We start from the raw sequence: 14,422 nt of genomic DNA, 5'->3' as shown, positions 1-14,422 counted from the left end.
CTTTTAAAATATTTTTGACAGTGGGTTAATTAGAATTGACATAGTTTTTTAAAATATCTGCGCATCTGTATTTTCTAACTTTTATATAAGACATACAGATGCTTCGTTTAATTTCAAGCGTTAAAAAACAAGAAAAAAGGAAAAGAGAAACGGAGCTACCAGCTGCGACTTGTAGGGATAGAAGAAAGTACAGAGAGGACCTCCCCTCCTTTGAACCCCGCGGGCGGTGACGCCACCAAACGGGACTGAGCGGGAACGAGGCTCCAGAGCAGGCGCATGCGTAACAGCGAGCCAGCGGTCTGAGGCGGGGCTAGAGCCTCGGTTAAAGGACAGCTCTTTCCGTCAATAAAGAGAGCGCCTCAGTGAGTTTTCCTGGAAGAGGACGCCGGAAGTAGAATTTCGGCTGCGGTGGCGAAGGACGCTGCCGGAGTAAACAGACCCAGAGCTGGGGTGAGTGAGCGGCGACGGTTTGGGGCTCCGCTCCGCGTGTACTTCTCTCTCCGGACCCCGAGCCTTCGGGCGGATTGGGAGCGGGGGCGGCCTGGCGCGGAGCGAGCGCGCCCGCCCTCCTCTCCCGTCCCCGCCGCGAGCGCGGCCTCCCCGCCGCTCGTGGACAGCCCGGCGGGCTCGGCGCGTCCTCCGCGTGGGAGGCCGAGCTGCCGCGGAGGTCGGGGGACGTGGGTTCTAGTCCCGCGCCGCCGGCTTGCTAAGCTGTGTGGCCTTGGCGAGGTGCTCGGTCTCCGCGGCCTTTGTAAGCGGAGGACACCATTGCTGTGTCCTCTCCAGGGAACACTCCGGAAATGTCTGAATGAACCGGGGGCGGGGAAGGGAGGGAGACGCCGAGGCCAGGCGTCCGAAGGATCCTCCGGGGAGGTCTTAAAACTTACTGTGAAGCAGCCCCATTCGCTGTAGACGACGTGAAGCAGAGGGCGGGGGTGGGTGGGCCCCTGCAAGGCCCTTTTGTTAAGCCCCCCCCCGAAAGGAACACACGGGAGGGCGGCCCCTGCGTCTCATCACCGGCTACGACACCTGCTGTTATTTTCACCGGAGACCTCTGTCGCCTTTGAATAGTTCAGTCTAGAGAAGTAATCGGGAAATAAACGTAATTGTTGTAACATATCAGGTTCCTTTTGCACAGTTAGAAGCTGAACTCGTGCTGCGCAGCTCAGACGACGGGGAGGTAAGGATTCCTGCTGGGGGCCGTTTACTAACCTTGTGGTCGGGTGCAAACATGTCCCCTCGTGGAGACTTGGGAGCCTGATCGCTAGTGAAAATGATAACAGTGCTTAACCCAGAATTGTTCCGAAGAGCAAGAGAACATAAAACAGTGGTTACCTGTCGTGTAGTTTTGGTCTTTGGAAAATGGCAACTTAAATACTAGAGGAAGGCACATGGTGCTGGGAAGCACAAAACAGGGCCCGCAACCTAAAAAGGCTTGAGTGGGGGGGGGGAACCGGGGCTGTCTAAAATTGACGTTGAAATGCCAGGTCAGTGCTAATTCCCTGATTTGGTAATTAATGTCCTTAAAAGAGAACATTATGGTTGGGGGATATGCACTGCAGCCTGTGAGGGTAGAGAGATGAGAGACCAATAGGGCGAATAAGGAAAATGTTAACATTTGGAGAATCTGGGTGAAGAACACAGATGTTCTTTGTGCTTTTCATATAGTGTTTCTGTAAGTCTGAATTTCTGTTAGAAAGTTTTAAAAAGTTGATTGTAACTGTTTGCAGCTGTCATAAGTTTGTAAATAAATGACACAGTACACAGTGTTTGTAAATAAACCCCCACCCCATGCACTTACTTTCACTCCTTTTTCCTTTATGGCTGTATTGTATTATATAGACATCTTTTATTCAGCCTACATATAGATAAAGCCATGGATTAATTCCAACTTTTCCTACTCTTTTCAAACAATGCTACGTTAAACATCTTTATACAAATTTGTGTGTGTGTGTAGTTGTCCCAATATTTTTATAAGATAAATACCGAGAAATAGAATTGTTGATTCAAAGAATATCATCATTAAAATTTTTGGTACTGCCAAATTGAATTCCAAATATGTATTTGTTTTCTTTTCTATCAATTGTGTATGAGAATTTCCCATATTCTCTCGGGTGGTACTGGCCTACCACCTACAAGTGTTATGCGGTAGTCCTTATGGTGGCTTCTATGAGAGCCAAGGTGAGTGGATGCTCTCCATCCCAGAAGGCTTCTCTGACAGGCCAGGATAGCTAAAAGCCTGCTTATAAAATTGGGGTAACAACTCTGAAGAAACTGAGAGGTAGGAGAGTTGTGACCTCTGTTAGAATCCAGGACCTGCCACACAGAAGGTGTTCTTATATTTGCTGAATGATGGAATATTTGAAATCTTGATAGTCTATTAGATGAAAACTATCCTTTTAAAAATTTACTTTTAAAAGTACGTTGGCCTGAATAGTTTCCCACCTTTATTTAGCATTTGCATTTTTCTTGTCCTTTTTGCCTATTTTCTTTTTTTAATGTAGATTTAAAACAAAACTCATTCAGTGGACCTTTATAAGTATCTAGCACCTTCTAGGCATTGTTTGAGGTGCTGGAGGTGAATTCTGAACAAGATAGGCAATTCCTGAAGTCATAGTACTTTCCTTCTAGTGGGGATGGAGTCAGAAAACATGTTTTTAAAAAATCAAAATAAAATTTCTATTATTTGGTCTTTGTTAGTTTGCAAGCATTCTTCTCCCAGAAAGATGGGATTACCTTTTATTTTTGCTTATGATATATTTTTAGATTGATTTATTTTTAAATTTATTGGGGTGTCATTGGTAATTAATAACATTATACGTTTCGGATGTATATTTTCATAATACAACATCTGTATATTCTGTTGTGTGCCCACCACCCAAAGTTTAGTCTCCTTCCATATATTTGACCCTTTATCCTCTTTATCCTCCCCCCAACCCTCTTTCCCTTTGATAACTACCATTCTTTTGTCAGATTTATTTTTGGTAGGTAGATCTATTGGCCTTAAAACTTACTTATTTCCTTGATAACTTGTAAGCAACACTAGGATGAAGGCAGTGTTTTTTGTTTATCCTTGAAAGGTGGTTAGTGTAGTGTTTGAGATCTTTAGGCTCTAGATCCTTCCTCTAGTATTTACTCTATGACTTCCCACACGTGGTTCAACCTTTTTGAGCCACAGTTTTCTCATCTCTAAAATGAAAAGAGTACCTTTCTTAGATTTCTCACAACCATGGGAAAAGTATTTAGAGCAGTGTCTGTACATAGTATGTATTCAAATATTATCTGTCATTATAATCTCTGTATACTCATTGTCATATGAAACAATAAATATATGAAGGAATGAGTACACATTAAAGATGTTTGTACCTACTTCCAAATTCCCATTGATTTGGAGCCCTATTGAAATGGGTGGAGCTGCTCAACAAATATTTATGAAGCTCCTGTGTATAAGGTTGTGAACGCATTAAGAACTGTGATTGTCAAAAATTCTGTCTCTAGTCACCCAATGTGACAGGTTTGTTTTGTACAGCTACTCTAAATCTTTGGTTATTTCTGTAGGTTATTGATCTTCCACAATGGGTGAGCCACAGCAAGTGAGTGCCCTTCCACCACCTCCAATGCAGTACATCAAGGAGTATACAGATGAAAATATTCAGGAGGGCCTAGCCCCCAAGCCTCCACCTCCAATAAAAGACAGTTACATGATGTTTGGCAACCAGTTCCAATGTGATGATCTTATCATCCGCCCATTAGAAAGTCAGGGCATCGAACGGCTTCATCCTATGCAGTTTGATCACAAGAAAGAACTGAGAAAACTCAATATGTCTATCCTTATTAATTTCTTAGACCTCTTAGATATATTGATAAGGAGCCCTGGGAGTATAAAACGAGAAGAGAAGCTAGAAGATCTTAAGCTGCTTTTTGTACACGTGCATCATCTCATAAATGAATACCGACCCCACCAAGCAAGAGAGACCTTGAGAGTCATGATGGAGGTGCAGAAACGTCAACGCCTTGAAACAGCTGAGCGGTTTCAAAAGCATCTGGAACGAGTCATTGAGATGATTCAGAATTGCTTAGCTTCTTTGCCTGATGATTTGCCCCATTCAGAAGCAGGGATGAGGGTAAAAACTGAACCAATGGACGCTGATGATAGCAACAATTGTACTGGACAGAATGAACAACAAAGAGAAAATTCAGGTCATCGAAGAGACCAGATTATAGAAAAAGATGCTGCCTTGTGTGTTCTAATTGATGAGATGAATGAAAGGCCGTGAAGGATGTTTCTTCTTTTTCTTTTTTTCCTTTCAATAAATAGCATCATATATTAGTTAATTTGCTCTTGAAGAGTCTAAAAGAGAGATGAGTAGGAATTGTGTAAACAGCTTCACTTTCCAACTTTATCAATTAGGAGATGTCACAGACAGTAGTTTCACTTTGTGGCAAGCATAGGCAAATGAGTATGATGACATTCAGAGGCATCAGCTGAAAAGCACAGTGCTGCTGTTGGGTGGACCATTCCTGTTTTTGGAGTTGCAGTAAATGTTGAAGATAATCCTCAATAATAGCAATCTTTCATCCTCAAAAAGTTGATTTGTCATTTGTTTTAAGAATGATAGGTAAATAAAGGATACCAAGCTGTATAAATGAAATTATGAAATCTTTGATTTTACTTAAAAATTTGCTTAATTTCTAAAGTATTGTAACATGTTTAAAGAGAGGGACCCATAGAGTTATAAAACAGCAATTTTATTTTTCCTCCTGACTGTTTCTGTCAATACACTGTCTCAGCCTCTTGTCCCTGTCCTAGATGGGTCCCATGACTTTTTTCAGTCACTCAGGTAAAACTCCTTTGATCACATTTAGGTGCAAACGTACATTTTAGTAATTAAAATGTCTATGTAATTAGATGTAATTAGCTATACATTTCCTTTGAAGTTAAACTCAGACTTGCTTAAGGCCGAAAGCTGTGAAAGGAAGGGAAGGGGCTTTGGTGGCAGAGACTGGTAGATGTTCACTGGAGATTGATTCTTGCTCCCTTGAGATATGTTGCTGAGCTAAGGCTGCCCTGCCAGGGACTACATTTCTCCAACTCCTTTGTATCTATGTAATGCCATGTGACTAAGTTCTTAGTGGAATGTGGGGGGTAAAAATCCAGGCCTGCCCAATAAAAATTTCTTAGATAATCTCCATTCTCTTCTCGTCTGCTGGTTTGATGGCCACACCAGGATAACATTGGAAGCCACTGGTAGATGGTAAAGGTTCACTCAGTTTGGGCCCTTGAATGACTGAGGACTAGGCCCTCCTTTCATTAACTCCATGCCCCCCTAGCTGATTTGGCTTTATGTAAGCAAGAAGTCACCTTGTTTTGATCACTGAGATGTTATTTCTGTTTTCTCTCTCCTGCCTTCCAACCTGTCTTCCACCAAAGTCTTGGTGGAGTGTCTGCCTTGTATCTGAGGTTCTCTGCTGGCCTTTGGCTTATTGTAGGCCAGTGGTTTTCAAAGCATCCTGGACGAGCAGCATTAGCATCACTTGAGGACTTACTAGAAATGCAACTTCTCAGGCCTCACCCCAGACCGACCAAATCAAACTCCAGGGGTGGTGCCCAACAATAAGTTGTGATTTAACAAGCCCTCAGATGACTCTGATGCACTTCCTAAAGATTTAAGAATCACTGATGAAGGTAATGCTCTTTCCCAGATGTCCAGTTTTGATTCTTCCCCCAATCCCTGGTTTCCAGTATACCATCCTTAAGGGATTTGCTCTGTTAAGACCTCCAGCCCTAGAGCTGTTTAAAGTGGCCACAGGTCAATTCTATACGTGAAAGACTCATCCTTTTCTTTAGAAATTCCAGTTAGACTCTTAAATAGGTAGCTATTTGGCCTGACTTTTTTTCTCGTGTGTGTTTGGTATAAATCTTTGGGCTCCAGAGACTCCAGAGGACCCAGTCCAGTCTCTTAAGCTTAAGTTGAAGGAGGGGAGACCCCTCATCTTGTGGGAGAACAAGCTGGACATTGCATTAACACTTGAGTAACTCTCCAAAAAAACCTGTTTACTTTAACCTCAGCCCTTTTATAACCTTGAGGGTGTTGAGCTAAGAGGTACCAAACCAATTTTGGGCTGCTTTGCAAATCCTTGCAGGGAAAAATAATTGAATCACATAATGTTACAAGATTCATAATAGCATTTGTACATTTGTACATTTATTTGTGTATAAATTTGTGTGTATTGGGGAGAGGATTAAGGGATGAAAATTCCACTAGGAATCTTAAATTCTGACTTTGAGAGGATCTGAACTTGTAGATCTTTTACATCAGTTTTGATGTGAACTCCTGCTATTACAGTGGGATGAAGGAACACTAGTGGTCTGACAGTTAAAGTTTAAAAGTTTATATAAAGTCAGCCTTTCAATCTTGTGAGGGTTAAACTACTTCTCTGTACCCTAGTTATAATGAATATTCCTGGTTGATTCCTCAAAGTAAAATATGTATCTGGTGGAAGAATAGCCTGGTTAACCTCATGAAATGACCAATCCAGGCCTCAGACCACAGGGATTCTGATTTCATTGTTCTGAAGTGGGCCCTTGGCATGGGTTTTAAGAATCTCTAGATAACTTTACTGTGCAGTGGGTTAAAGGAGTATATTCACATTAGTCAGTACTCTCTACTTGAACTAGTTTCAGCAAAAAGATGAATTTGTTGATACTGTGTTACATAATTGCAGGATAAGTTGAACATCCAAACTATGAAGAGGATTGGGAGGGTCTCCAGGGCAACCAGGGCACAAATTGTATCCAGACCCCCTCTGTCTCTCCTGTCTTATCTCTGTTAGCTTTATTCTATTGATAACCCAACTTCTATCATTGTGTGGGTGGAAAACATGGTTGGTAATTGTTCACAAGTATTTAAGTCTTTCTACACCACTATCTGGAACTGGTCTCAAATTTAAAAAAAAAGAAAAAAGTGGAAGGCTAATAAACCAGCCTAGGGGTGGCATTCCTGATTCCATCTGGGCCAGTCAGCTGGGTCCTGGATCCTGTAAGAATTTGACAGTCCCCAAAATATCTGTATGGGGGAGGTAGTCCACCTCTCAAGAAAGGAGGTGCTGAGTTGACCGTACTGTAGATGGCTACTACAAATTAAGCTCATGTAAAGTTTTGAGACAAATAGCAAAAATAAACAGATCGTACTAATTATATTTACCTCACCTGTGTGAGAGAGGTCAGTCTCCCCCATACATTCATTTACTCACTGTATTCAGTTAGTGAATATTGTCCTCTCTATGCCTGATAACTGGTTTAGTTCTTGGGTGTTTGGAGAGTGAGGAAGAAACTGGAAGAAAGATGAACAAGAAAACAAATGAGTTTATTTCTGAAGGTGTTAAGTTTGTGCCTTAACCATCCGTTACAACACTCAGAAGAGTCTTGTTTCCGATTGTATTCCTATTGCCGGTTCAAAATGCCTTGTCCACTTGATCTTCTCTTTTCAACTTATGTTTACATATTCACATTTGTTAAGGGCTTTGGAAGGAAACTTCAACTGTGCTGTGTAATATTTCAGAGAAAAGGCCTGTGCTGGGTCCTGATGTCACTGGAAACAGCAAGTACAAGTGTCTCATGAGGTAATAAAAAGTTGGCATGATTTGGATGAGAAAGGCTCTTATGGCTGCAACATAGGTTGGAGCTAGAGAAACAGATGGAGGGTAGACTACAGGATTTAAAAGGCTAAGTTTCATCCTAAATCTGATGGTAAATCAATAGCAAACATATAGAGGGCTTTGTTAACACTGTTCTAATCACTACATACAGAAAGTCATTTTATCCTTATAATAACCCAAGAAATCGGTATGATTTTTCCACCCATATTTTAGGTGAGGAAGCAGAGGCTCAGAGAGGTTATATAATTTACCCAAAGTCACCAAGCTAGTGAGTGGCAGAGCTAGGATTGAAAAATTCTAGTTTCAAAGCCAAAGCACTCAACCTCCATAGTTTACCACCTCTTTAGTGTATCTTATAGTTAATAAGTCATAGGAACAAGTAGTGGAGTCAAGAGTGGAATCCCGTTTTGACCCTATAAAGTCCATACTCTTAGACACTACATGATACTGGACTGAGGGAGGAACAACTTGTAGGTGGAAATTATGAACTCCCTTTGAGCATATTAAGGCATTTATGTCTTAGACTTCTGTGGATACCTCAAGAAGATGCTGTGCTTACGGCTCTAATCTTCCTGAAAACCCCTCTTGTGTAGCTATTATCCCCACTTTATGAAATTGAGGGTCAGTTTTGTGGTTTTATGGCTACAAAGCACTTAGCACAATTTCTGGTACTTAGTAAACTATCAAAGATCAACTAGTCTTCGTGCTAAGTCTTGCATTTAGCATTTAGAATCAAAGATTGAAGAATTGGTTTCAAATTGCAGTGTAATGAGTCTAACAGTAAGTGGCACTCTTACCTCAAGTTCAGTAGCTGCTGTGGTGGAGGAGGGGAAAAAGATGGAGAAACTCGAGGTTTTGTTTATGATCCAGAGCTTCTTATTCAAGAAGTAAGACTTACTGCCTGTCCCTGTCAGTGGCCTACAAAATCTTATCTTGTGGAGAGAACATGGTGTGAATTTTTCAAAATAATCAGTTTATGTTGTGACTAAGAGTCTTTGATCAGAACCTTTCTCCCAGGGCTGCCTGGACAAGACCTGGGGAAAACCTCAGGCGTTATTGGTTACTACTGAGTAAGACTGTAAGATGCTGCTCAGATTTGCTTAACACATGACCAAGCTCTGTGAAGCTGCTGGTTCCCTCCACCCCCACTCTAGGTTTAGAATAAGGGAGGGCATTCAAATCTGGTGGGGGAAGTGTGGCTGGCCAGGAATGCATACCGTGTTCCCCCCAAAATACCTAGCTGGACAATCAGCTCTAATGCGTCTTTTGGAGCAAAAATTAATGAGATCCGGTCTTATTTTACTATAAGACAAGGTATAATATAATGAATATAATGTAATATAATAATGATATAGTAGTGGGTCTTATTTTACTATAAAACCAGTTATATAATACCGGGGCTTACATTAATTTTTGCTCCAAAAGACGCATTAGAGCTGATTGGCTAGGTCTTATTTTCGGGGAAACACGGTAGAATCAGAACTACAGGAAAGATGCCTTTTGGGTCTTTGCTGATTTTCACAACCGTTCATTCAACAAATAAGAGGATTTATGAATACTGTGCAGCCCATTAAGAGCCATTAAGAATGAGAGTACTGATGGGGAGTGATTCTAGATACAATAAAAGCAAGTTGCTGGATATAGCCAGAGTCCATGTTTGTCTATGCATAGTCAAATTGGAAAAATACATAAAAACCATTTATGGATGAGAAAATTGAAGCTCAAACGTAACTTGGCACACCAAAGACATTTTAGCTACTTAATGGCAGAATTAAAACAGGTTTAAAAGAAAAAGAAGAGAAGGAAAAGAGCAAGGCATGGTGAATTTGGGGCTCTACTGTTTACTAACTGCATAGGCTTGGTGGAATCTCAATTTCCTTAACTCTGGTAATTATAGTACCCATCTCATAAGGTTGATACCATCTAATGTTGAGAATGAAAGACGAGGCATTTTAATTCTAAAACTCGTTTGTCCCCAAGCAACATACTCAGATTTCAGGCTTGCTAATGACCTGTGTGGAAGCATGTGATCTGCAAGGGTGGAGGGGGTGCCTGTGAGGCGTAAGTAGTGCATGAGCCTGCGGCTTGAATAACTGCTGCTTATAAGGTAGAGTGATAAAGAACAAAAGGAAGGCACAAACAATAGCAGAAATAAAAAGAAAGGGACATTACTATAGATTACATGGACAGTAAGTAATAATATGAGAATATTGTGGATAACTTAATGCCAATAAAATGGAAAACTTAGACAAAATGGACAAATTCTTATAAAATAACCAATATTGGCTTAAAAATAGGGAACCTGAATAGCTTTCTAATGATTAAAAAAAATCAAGAACCAGTAAAATCTCAAAGAAACTTCAAGTTCAAATAGCTTTTGCTGGCAAGTTTTACCAAAGGTTGCCAGGAAAAAAAAAAATCTAATATAGATTATTTCAAAACACAGAAAAAGAAGAAACATTGTCCGACTCCTTTATGAGATTAGCATAAAACAATGTTAGCACATTGAACCAGTAATACATAAAAATGAAAGGTAGTGTTTTATGGCCAGTCCACGTTCATGTTAGGCATGTAAAATAGAAAATTAATGTCACAGTAATAGATTAAAGGAAAACAATCAGTCATCTCAACAGGAGCACAAAAGGCATTTTATAAAATTAGAATAGGAATAGAATACAACTTCCTTAATCTAATAAATGGTAGCTCCATAAAACCTGCAGCATGTATTATACCCAAGATGGAAAGCTAAAACCTTTCCTTTAAGAGCTGGAATGAAATAACGATGCCTGTTATCAAAACGTCTATTAAATATGCACTAGACTTCCTAACTAGCATGTTAAAATTAAAAATGTACTATTGAAACTGATTATTTGCAGGACGTGATTGTCTCATGGAAAATTCAACATAATCTATATATAATTGATTAACAAGAGAGTTCACTGGTTGGAGAAAAAAAATGAACATTCAAAATTAAAGTGCATTTCAGAATACCAGCAAACCGGAAAATACCAGCAAACAGAAAATAAAAATTTTACTGTAATATACTATGTAAGATAGCATCAATAATATGCAGTACCAGGGAAAAAAATTCAAGGAATAAGTTGAAGACTTCTATGGAGGAAATTTTAAACTTTTATTAAGAGATATTAAAGAAAATATAAATATAGGAGTGATAAAACATTTATGGATTGGAACCCTCAATACTGTAAAAAGGTCAAATTTATTCCACATTGATCTGTGGATTCAGTGGAAACCCATCAAATTTTCACCAGGTTTTTTTGTTTTTTGTTTTTTTTAATTTGATAAGGTGATTCTAAAATGTACAAGAGTTACAGAGGACTCAGATAGCTAAGATGCCTTTGACAAAAGGACCAAGAGGAGGATTTGCTGTTGATAGCAACATTTACAATAAAGCCACTTTGGGGGAGGGAGAAACTTTACTCTTCCAGGTTCTTTTGGCTGATTAGACATGAGACAGACTATGAGAAAATGACCAAATTTAATTATGCATGTGGGGGACCCACATACATGAGCACTTCAGTGAGAGAAAGGGAAAATGGAGCCATAAATGACATGAGCTAAGGATGTGGTCAGATGCCTGGGGCTTCAGAGAGGAGGAAGTTCATTCATCGGACAGGAGGACAAGACCAGGTATTCAGTAATTAGGTGTTTGCTCTGCCCTAGGATAAGTCATAAAAATTTTTTGGGGGTAATAACTCTTATTATGTGCAAGGCCACTAATTTAAATTCTTTAAGGGACAGGTAAAAGTTTCTCTTGAGCCCTGAGGGTCTTGATAGCCCAAATCTAAATGGTTCATAAACAAAAGGAAAGTGCTTATTTAACCTTGTAAGTAATGAGGGAAATGCAGAGTAAAGCCACAGTGAGATGCCATTAGATTTTTACCGGTTTGGAGGTACATATACAAAGGGTGCCAAAATATGTATATACATTTTAAGAAAGGAAAACTGTGTTAAAATTGTAACAATATATACCAATAACAAAAGATGAATACAAGTCACACTTGACTTCTGCAATGACAAGAGGTGCTCAAAGTGGTTCCCATCAGCCTCCAGACACTTCTGATTGCGGCGAACTACTTCTTGAGCAACGGTGACCAAAGTGTCCACTTGTATACATTTTATTGGCACCCGTGTGTGTGTGTGTGTGTGTGTGTAGTCTGGCAATATCAAGTGTTGGTGAGGATGTGAAATAAGAGAAATTCTTATGCACTGCTGGTAAGTGTCTTGGAAAACAGGCATTGTCTAATAAGATTCAAAATGTATATTCCCTCTGACCCAGTAATTACACTCTCAGAAATATACTGCGAGAAGGTCCTATATGTTTTTGTTTTGGGTCCAGATTTCTTGAGTGAGTGCTTTGTAAGTATTCTTAAACTATAAATTTTAAGTTTATGCAATGTTCTGTACATTTGTTATATTTCCCATTAAACAGTAGCTTAACATTAAAGCCACATTGTGACGTCATCATATACCCATCACATTGGAAAAATTTAGAAAGTCTGACAGTACTGACATTGGCAAAGACATGGAAGAGTTCTGGCCGCCAGTGAGATCTTAAGCTGGAATAAGCACGTGGGAAGACTGTTCAACATTCTCTCATAAGAATGTTGAAGTGGAAAAATGAGACTGTGGTTCAGGGACACAGGAGGAAAATAGGGAAATGATACGAAATAAGAAAGAGCTCACCAGGATTGAGGAGGAGTATGTCCCTTGAACTGAGGAGTATTGATTAGCTTTACTCTGAACCTGGAGGGAAAGAAGAGGTGCCACATGGAGAACATGCTTAGATGGGTGAGCCCTCCCACGGCTCCCTACCAGCGTGGCCTCTGGGATCAGGAGCTGCATTTTTCAAGATGAGACTGCAGATAGGAGCTCCCACAGTGACTCATACACAGCTTAACAGAATTCTCTCCATGGTAAACTGCTTTTCATTCTCTTCAGTTTAGTCACTGGGAAGCTCACTGAGCTCTTAAACGTTAACTTTTTCACCCTCCTCCCCATTTCCTGTACTCTGAAGAGGTTTGATTTTGTGGGTAGGAGCCGTGTTACCTTCCCTTAGAAGTTAACTTGCGTAAATATTGTGATATCTCAGAATTCTGACTTGCCCTGGCCAGCCACCGTTTTCTGTGCTGTGGGGCAAAGAGACCTGGAGAGGGCTCTAAGCTCGCTCTTGCTCTGGTTTGAGTGTAACCTCATGCTTAATCTTTCTGGAATTCATCCATAATTGCTAAATATAAAAACTCTCTACAAACACCAGAGTTCTTTATCATCTTCCCAGGGTTGTGAAGAGCCTGTCCTTGTAAGTTAAAAAAGCACTGTACTAGTAAAATGCCGTTTTTGTAAGAAAAAGAATGACACCTATTTGGAGGGGCAGGTTTTCTTTCCCCATCTGCCTGCCCCATCCCTTTCTGGAAGGGGGTCTGTAATTGTCATTTATTTTTGCTACCCAGTATCTAATTCTCCCCCTGAAATGCACTGCACTTTTTTGGGGGAAACCACCTTCTCTTACTCTCAGAACATCAATTTTGGGGCTGTGACCCAGGCCTAACCCAATTAGTCCTTTTTGACCCTGTGGACACAGAATGTTCAGGAATGAGTCTGTGACCCAATGTGGGCCTTTGAGAAACTGTGAATCGCTGGGCCTGTGTGGGAGCAGTCAAGAGATGTTCTTGGCGTGTGGATATGTGCTCTGCAGGAGACAGGAGAGGGACACTGTAGCGTCTGAGGAAGGAACCAACACTGGAGACAGCCAGAAATGAGGTCCCTGGTGACCTCACGAGGGCCGCTGAATTGTGCCTGAAGCTGGATTTTATCGTCAGTCAAAAAATTCACTTTATAATTTAAGTTAGTTTGAATTGGGTTTTCCGCCATCTACAACGTAAAGTCTTTGGTGAGAAGAATTTGTTGGCATAAGAACACACTAAAATCGTGCTATGAAAGATGGTCAGTAGTAAGGGAGAAATTTATTTGTCTTGTAAATGTGTCATTCTGAAGTCCTGAAAGACCTGGGGTTTCCTCCAGCCATGCTAGACCAGGATCTCTGGTCTAAAGCAGCCCTCACAGTCTGGGATCTGGTGTGTGTGTATGTGCTGGGAGGGTAGTCGGTGGCAGCAATGTGGAAAGCACTTGATGCAAATGAGAATACAGACCCAAAAATAAAAGTAAAATTAAAAAGACTTCCATCTGAAGTGGAGTCTACGAACTGACGGGAGATTTAATGGGGAGTATAAAGAAATGTTTCGTACCTTCTCCTGGATCCCACTGTGTTCATGATCTTCACAGTTATGTGTGAGTGAGCGTCTCTGGTGATATACCCACAAGATGTACTGACATTAACATATTTGTATATATGGAGAGGTAGACAGAAAAATACCTGAAAGGAGATCCATTCTGTTGATAGTGGGTATTTCATGGTACTGGGATTATGGCCTTTATTTTATTCTTATTTTATTTTCAGTGATTTTCTACAGGGAATATGACATATACGTTTAAAACAGGTTTTTCAAGTACCGATACACAAATTTACATGTACTTTTAAAGGGAAGTCACATGGCAGGCCGCAATCTGGAAGTCAGATGATCTAGCTCAAAATTCCTTAATGTTAACCTCTTACCCTTAAGTTTCAAACTGCAGTGTTTCCCTTTGCAAAGTTTTGGAACAAAACGTACATGGAAACTAAGTGAGATACTGGGATTTAAATAAGAGGGTTTTTGATTCAAAAAGTACATCTCGGATTCCCACC

The 14,422-nt window shown here is 40.5% G+C and overlaps 1 protein-coding gene across 6 annotated transcripts; it reads left to right on the top strand.

The window, feature by feature from the left end:
- The first annotated feature begins 345 nt into the window (after positions 1-345).
- MED7 (mediator complex subunit 7) lies at positions 346-5,192 on the top strand. 6 transcript variants are annotated; one of them, XM_081035235.1, is made up of 3 exons: positions 346-450; positions 1,139-1,177; positions 3,557-5,192. In XM_081035235.1, exon 3 carries the CDS (start codon positions 3,576-3,578, stop codon positions 4,275-4,277), a length of 702 nt encoding a protein of 233 aa, XP_080891361.1. In that variant the 5' UTR covers positions 346-450; positions 1,139-1,177; positions 3,557-3,575; the 3' UTR covers positions 4,278-5,192. The 6 variants fall into 6 exon arrangements, 5 of the variants coding, with proteins under 5 accessions (XP_080891361.1, XP_080891359.1, XP_080891360.1 ...); XM_081035233.1 differs by having other exon boundaries at positions 347-450; positions 1,139-1,180; positions 3,559-5,192; XR_013992365.1 differs by having other exon boundaries at positions 353-450; positions 1,124-1,180; positions 3,559-5,192.
- Positions 5,193-14,422: the final 9,230 nt, after the last annotated feature.

The sequence above is a fragment of the Rhinolophus hipposideros genome (assembly GCF_964194185.1).
Source record: "Rhinolophus hipposideros genome assembly, chromosome: 23".
Lineage (NCBI taxonomy): Eukaryota > Metazoa > Chordata > Mammalia > Chiroptera > Rhinolophidae > Rhinolophus > Rhinolophus hipposideros.
The sequence above is the reverse complement of the archived record's forward strand: the minus strand, read 5'-3'. Positions and strand labels throughout refer to the sequence as shown.